The 6,745-nt window shown below is 32.1% G+C and overlaps 1 protein-coding gene across 1 annotated transcript; it reads left to right on the forward strand.

The window, feature by feature from the left end:
* Window positions 1-3,142: 3,142 nt before the first annotated feature.
* Window positions 3,143-5,357, forward strand: LOC123886750 (peptide-N4-(N-acetyl-beta-glucosaminyl)asparagine amidase A-like). Its single transcript, XM_045936045.1, has one exon. The coding sequence runs from the start codon at window positions 3,259-3,261 to the stop codon at window positions 5,089-5,091; it is 1,833 nt and encodes a 610-aa protein (XP_045792001.1). The 5' UTR covers window positions 3,143-3,258; the 3' UTR covers window positions 5,092-5,357.
* Window positions 5,358-6,745: the final 1,388 nt, after the last annotated feature.

The following is a 6,745-nucleotide window of genomic DNA, read 5'->3' on the forward strand; positions in this document are numbered from 1 at the left end:
TTTTCAATAAATTTGAACTGCGGAATTAATCACAATTTCTATTTATTTATGGATGTCTAATTAAGTTTATGTTCTTGATTGTGTCTTTAATTTTTTTTTAACCATTAATTATCATCAATTTCTTAACCTTTAGTTATCAACAATCTTTTTTAATAAGTAAACAAAATGATGGGGTTCCAAAATTATTTAAACAATATATAAAATATAAAATAAGCACATAAACAAATATAGAATAATTAGTCCATGAAATTCCCTATACTACTCTTATTAAAAATGCTCTTAAAATTTTTGTATTTTATTTTTTATTATTACATATTACAGTTAATTAGCATCCATGCATCGCATGGGTCAAAGTTCTAGTTTTAATAACCTTTATATAATTATACCGATGAATAATTATTTACAATATATATAAATATCATCAACTACTTACTTGCAATCTAGTTCAAAAATAATATTTCTCAAACTAAAAACTAAAATCCACATAAGCATTATGATATAAACCCCAAGTTTCACAATCAATTGTTTGAAGATTCATAAGGCACCATTCTATTATTGCTAACAAAACAGCCTCGATCATCTCCCATAACAAAGTTGTTGAAAAGGTGCTCATCAACATTGCACTTGAAGAGCCATTAAGTGGCTGTCCCTAACAAAGGGAGAAGTTATTATACATAAGTGTAATCCTTATGCATGGTACATAAGTCAATAACATCCATTAGATTGAGCATCCACATGTAATAATCCTAGCCAATCTCAACTCACACACTCACACCTAATCTCACACCCCCCAAATTTCTCACGTACCCCCCAAATTACTCGCGCACCCCCAAATCTCTCGTGCACCCCCCCCAAATTTCTCATGCACCCCCCAATTTCTCGCGCACCCCCAAATTTCTAGCGCACCCCCCAAAATTTTTCACGCACCCCCAGATGACTTGTGCGCCCAATTTTTTTTTAACCCCCCATATTTCAAGCCTAAACCATTTTGCTGTGGGAATGGTTTCAAAAATATACACTCCAAAACCATTAAGTGCATAAGATGGTTTTGAAGTACAACCTATAATTAGAATCATAATTGTTTTTTTTTGGTACAATTATAATCATTATTTAAAACCAGTTAAATGGTTTCAGATAGTTATACACTAAAACTATTTGTATTGTAAAATGGTTTTATGTGTGTTTTTATGGTTTCAAAAATTCTGGAAACCATTATGCTGGTTAAATGGTTTCAGATAGTTATACACTGAAACCATTTGTATTGTAAAATGGTTTTATGTGTGTTTTTATGGTTTTAAAAATTCTGGAAACCATTATGTTGGTTAAATGGTTTCAGATAGTTATACACTGAAACCATTTGTATTGTAAAATGGTTTTATGTGTGTTTATATGGTTTTAAAAATTCTGGAAACCATTATGTTGGTTAAATGGTTTCAAATCACAATTATTGTTTGTATTCTAATTATAGGGTTGTACTCTAAAACCATCTTATACACTTAATGGTTTTGGAGTGTATATATCTGAAACCATTCTCACAACAAAATGGTTTAGGCTAGAAATATGGAGGGGACCAAAAAAATAAAATTGGGGGGCAAAAGTCATATTGGGGGTGTGCGAGAAATTTTGGGGGTGCATGAGAAATTTGGGGGTGCACAAGTAATTTGGGGAGTGCACAAGTAATTTGGGGGGTGCACTAAGTAACTTATGCATGGTGCATAAGGATAGCTTATGTATAATAACCAATCCCCCTAACAAATATTAGAAGGCACGTTTGAGACTTATGATTTAGATGCGTATGCTGCCAAAGATTGGAACAAATGCTAAAAGGTAAGTACATGTCATACTAAGCTCATTAAATAACCAAAAGGACAAAAAATTAAGGTTACTATGTTGAATATACAATACTTTGGGGATAACATTCACCAACCAAATTAAACCGTAGCACAAAATTTATGTTCAAAACAAAAAGAAGATTGTCTCTTGCAAACCCTTTATGAGTTCAAAGTGAGAAATTGGAACTAAAGATTGATAATAATATAATAATAAAATGAGATTTATATTTTTCTCACACAAAAAAAACGTTATATATTTATATAGTTTTTAATTTTTATATTATTTATTCTCTCTCGTTTTTCTCTCTCTTCTTGACTCTAACTTCCATACTAGTTTGTATAGTGTCGGGAAACTAATATTGATGTGTGTCTAAATAACATACCTCCTTCTAATAAAATCCAATTATGATATTTCTCATGTTTTTTGTTGCAAACAAGAAGACATATACTTGATAAGAGAATAACCATTTCATAATTTAAAAGGGTGAATGACTCTCGAATATTTTTAATGCATTTTTTTTTATGATAGAATTAATGCATATAGTTTTATTTGAGTAATCATCAACTCATCTCTTGAATTAATGAGGTCAAACATTTAAAACTTATTTATTTATTTATTAGTCTTGAATTATATCACTTACAAATTAACATAATGATAAAATTGTCCAACATCATTCAAAATAGATATTTCTTTGAATTTAATTTATATGCACCGTCGGTGTAAAGTTATTTTGCACATGCGTCCAATAATATACCGACACATCATGTATGGTCATTAAAAACACATGATGTGTCACATTCATTAAATGATGTGGCAACGCGTCATTGAATGTATGTGTAAAAAAGATTTACACCGACGGTGCACAACAATTAAACTCTATTTCTTTTGCTATTCCTAAATTTTAGTAGTGTAAATATGCAATTCTTACAACAAATAAGTGTATGTTTGATTTTGCAGTAAGAAAAATTGATTTTGAGTAAATTTATTCCCTATATTTTTTTTTTTTTGAAGGATGATGTAAAATAATTTATTCTCTATAGTTAATTTTGACAAAAATGGAGATGATGTAAAATAATTAATATTTTTTTTGTAATTAAAATAATTTATATTTTAATACATTTATTTATGTAAAGGTTAGTCAAAAAAATAAATTTGATGATAAACATCAATTATCAATTATAAAGTCACGAGTTAGAGTAGAATCAATTTTGGAAATAAAATTTCTTGGCTTTTACAAAAAAACAAAAAATGGAGATAAAATCGATTCTATTTAGAGAAACCAAACACATCTAATAAATTTTGGCCCCCCTAAAATTGGAACTAAATATTACTTTAACAGTCTTTTCCTGTTTTTCTTCACTATTATACTACGTTTTCACTTTGTCTTGTTACAATTTCATAGCTTTCTTCTCCAAAATCTTAACCATGGACAACACTTTCTTAACCATTCTCTTCTTCCTCTTCCTCTCTATTCTTCACCACCCTATTTCTGCATCAAATCTACACAAATTCAAGCAACTAAACTCAGATTTTCTTGCTCAATCCACATCCTCACACCATACTCACACTCCACCATCACCAACCAAATATTTTGAGGTAACAAAACCCATTCAACTCCCAAAAACAAAACCTTGTTCATACCATGTTCTTCACCATGATTTTGGTTACACATATGGAAGCCCCCCAGTTATTGCTAATTACACCTCTCCTTCTCATTGTTCATCTAACAAATTTTCCAAAATTGTTCTTGAATGGAAAGCAACATGTGTTGGAAGACAATTTGATCGCATTTTTGGTGTTTGGCTTGATGGTGTTGAGTTACTTAGAAGCTGTACAGCAGAACCAAGAACAAATGGGATTGTTTGGATTGTTGAAAAAGACATCACAAGGTATCAATCTTTGTTGTTGAATCATGAAAAAAATCAAACTTTTGCTGTTTTTTTGGGTAATATTGTTGATAAAACTTATACTGGTGTTTATCATGTTGATGTTACTATTCATTTTTACCCTTTTGTTGTTAACACTCATGAGACAAAAAAGATAAATTCTTTAGCATCTGGGAGTGGTTTTCATGCTGATTTGATCTTGCCCATTTCAAGGAATCTTCCACTTAATGATGGGTTGTGGTTTGAAATTCAAAATTCCACTGATGTAGGTTTGAAGGAATTAGCTGTTCCTCGAAATGCTTATAGGGCTGTGTTAGAAGTGTATGTTTCATTTCATGAGAGTGATGAGTTTTGGTATACTAATCTTCCAAATGAATATCTTGCTGCAAATAATCTTACCAATAATACCCCCGGGAATGGACCCTTTAGGGAGGTTGTAGTTACTCTTGACGGGAAAGTTGCTGGTTCGGTTTGGCCTTTTACTGTGATTTACACTGGAGGGGTTAATCCCCTTTTGTGGAGACCGATTACTGGAATCGGCTCATTTGATCTTCCGTCTTATGATATTGAAATTACGCCTTTTTTGGGGACAATATTAGATGGAAAGTCTCATGTGTTTGGGTTTAGTGTGACAAATGCGTTGAATGTTTGGTATATAGATGCAAATTTACATCTTTGGTTGGATGCTGAGAGCAGTCGAACAGAAGGAGAACTTGTGAATCACATTGACAAACCTTTGGTTGAATCGCTAGTATCTGACTTTATTGGTTTAAACGGAACGTTCTTGACTAGTGCAAAGAAGTCTATTTTGACTACCGGATGGGTTAGATCCTCTTTTGGTAATATCACAACGAGTTTCGTTCAAAATTTTGATTACTACAATAAAATGGTAATGGCGAAGGATGGGGGCAAACAAACTGTGAATCAAGTTATATTTTTCAACGACAGTGTTCGAGCTAAACTTCCATTGTCCTATCTAGATTTGGTCGATAACACACACCGAAGGTTTTCCCTTTACTTGGACACAGATGAACTAGAGCAGAATAATGACACTTATTTAGCTGTTTCAAATGCTACATTAGGATTTGGTGTGAATAAGTCTCGGAGCAAGGGTTCTGGATTTTCAAATAGCTTTCTAAATAATGTGCAAGATGGCCAAGGTAAAATGGTTGTTAAAAAGAATCTGGTTATTAGTGGAGTCGGTGAAACACAGCAAGATTACGGATATAAAAGTGATGAATCTTGCTACTTCAGGAAAATTGGCGTCTCAAATTACACAATTCTCTATGATAAAGTAAAGAATTCATGCAACAAAAGAAGTCGCTCTCGTTTTGGCCTTAACTATATCAGAAAGTTGCCCATTATGCTGTAGAGTGAGTCCCTTTCTAGTTTCAATTATGGAGATTACTTCTGTAATGACTGTTAAGTTCTTTTTATTTTGCATTACATATGGAAATACTCAAGTCTTTCGAATTTCTTTCTCTCTATTGTTGTTGTTTTGCGTAGTTTCTCTGTATGTGTTATGGTTTGAAGTTTGTTGTGTGTTAATTAATTTGAGTTTGAACTTAATGAACATTGTGGAAACTTAATTTCTGTTTTTTAGTATTAATCCGATGCTGAGATTTCTGTTTTCTGGAATGAGTTTCTGTTAATTGCAAGATAGCATGGAATTGACAACAATTAGTCTTAACCGGCTTGTTCTTGTTGAAACCAAATTCAATTGATTTTGCATTGCCAACTATTGGTAGCATGATTATGATGAGGAAAGTTACACTTACACCCCATGAATCTGATGTGTCGTGTTAGTGTTAAGCATAAACTTTTATGTTTTTTGTATGTGAAGTTATACTTACATAAGCTTCTAGCCGTTTTGGTTTCATAAACTAGCTGCAATAAGCACACTTGAATGGATAAGTTAGTTCACTTGCTAAACAATTTGATTTGCCAATGGTTCAGAATAGCGCATCATCTATGTAGAGTTGGCTTTATTTTTGTTACCAAATCTGGTTTCAATAGTTATAAGATGCCTTTCATGTAGATTTTGACCTGAGTGATAGATCACTTTATGCAGTCTGCGCAGTCGACAAATCATGCCTATCATGTAAAGTTTGTCCGTCTTGATATTCTGCCTCTGACTCACCATCCTACAAATCTATGCTACTATTTTTTCTCAACTTCATGATACTAATCAAGCAACCAGAAAACCCAGCTCAAAGCAAATGGAGAAGTGTATTTCCCAGCTAATATGAAATTCAGGCATTTATCCTTCAAGAAATCAGAACATGAATTTCCATTCTCATCCTTTAATGAAAGTTTCTTCTTTCTTACCCTTATAACATTCTAACAAATTCATCAACTTTTTGTATTGATTTCTTAAGCTTTCTTTCCATACCTTAGTTAAGTAACCTTATAGCCTTCCGTACACAAACCAGTGCGACAAATCTAAGCAATGTAGCTTCTGTTGTATCCTCAAAAGCTATTGCAGGTATTTCAGGCAAATGAGATTGTGAACAACCAGGATCAACACCAAAAGCTATCATGCAAACATTATCAAAAGTGAGCCTAAAAAAATATCTTGAAGATCTATGGAAAGAGATTTCTTCAAAGATGAATCTAAGTCAGATATGAGCCTATTGTAATTTAGGGATGGCAATGGGTAGGGTATGGGTAGGGTACTATAGTACCCATCCCATACCCGCATATTGAAAAAATACCCGTACCCATCCCCATACCCGCGTGGGTAACAACTTTTGCCCCCGTCCTCATACCCTATGGGTACCTAGGTACCCATACCCGTACCCGTTACCCGCATTTTTACTAAAAATAAATTGATCAATTATAAAATATCATATAATTTTAATAGAATTAAAAAAATTTCAAAGATTTTAATATTGACTAATGAAAATTATAAACAAAATTATTACTAACTTTATGTTAAAGTTCATATTTATGTTAAATATTCACATTATTTTTATATTATGTTATAAATAAATATTTTTATTAAAAATATGTAATAGTTTAGTAGA

This window comes from Trifolium pratense, linkage group LG1, assembly GCF_020283565.1.
Source record: "Trifolium pratense cultivar HEN17-A07 linkage group LG1, ARS_RC_1.1, whole genome shotgun sequence".
In the NCBI taxonomy this organism is placed as follows: Eukaryota; Viridiplantae; Streptophyta; class Magnoliopsida; order Fabales; family Fabaceae; genus Trifolium; species Trifolium pratense.

What these genes read in the sequence shown, in the direction of transcription:
- LOC123886750 (XM_045936045.1), top strand. Translation starts at nt 3,259, where the DNA reads ATGGACAACACTTTCTTAACCATTCTCTTCTTCCTCTTCCTCTCTATT.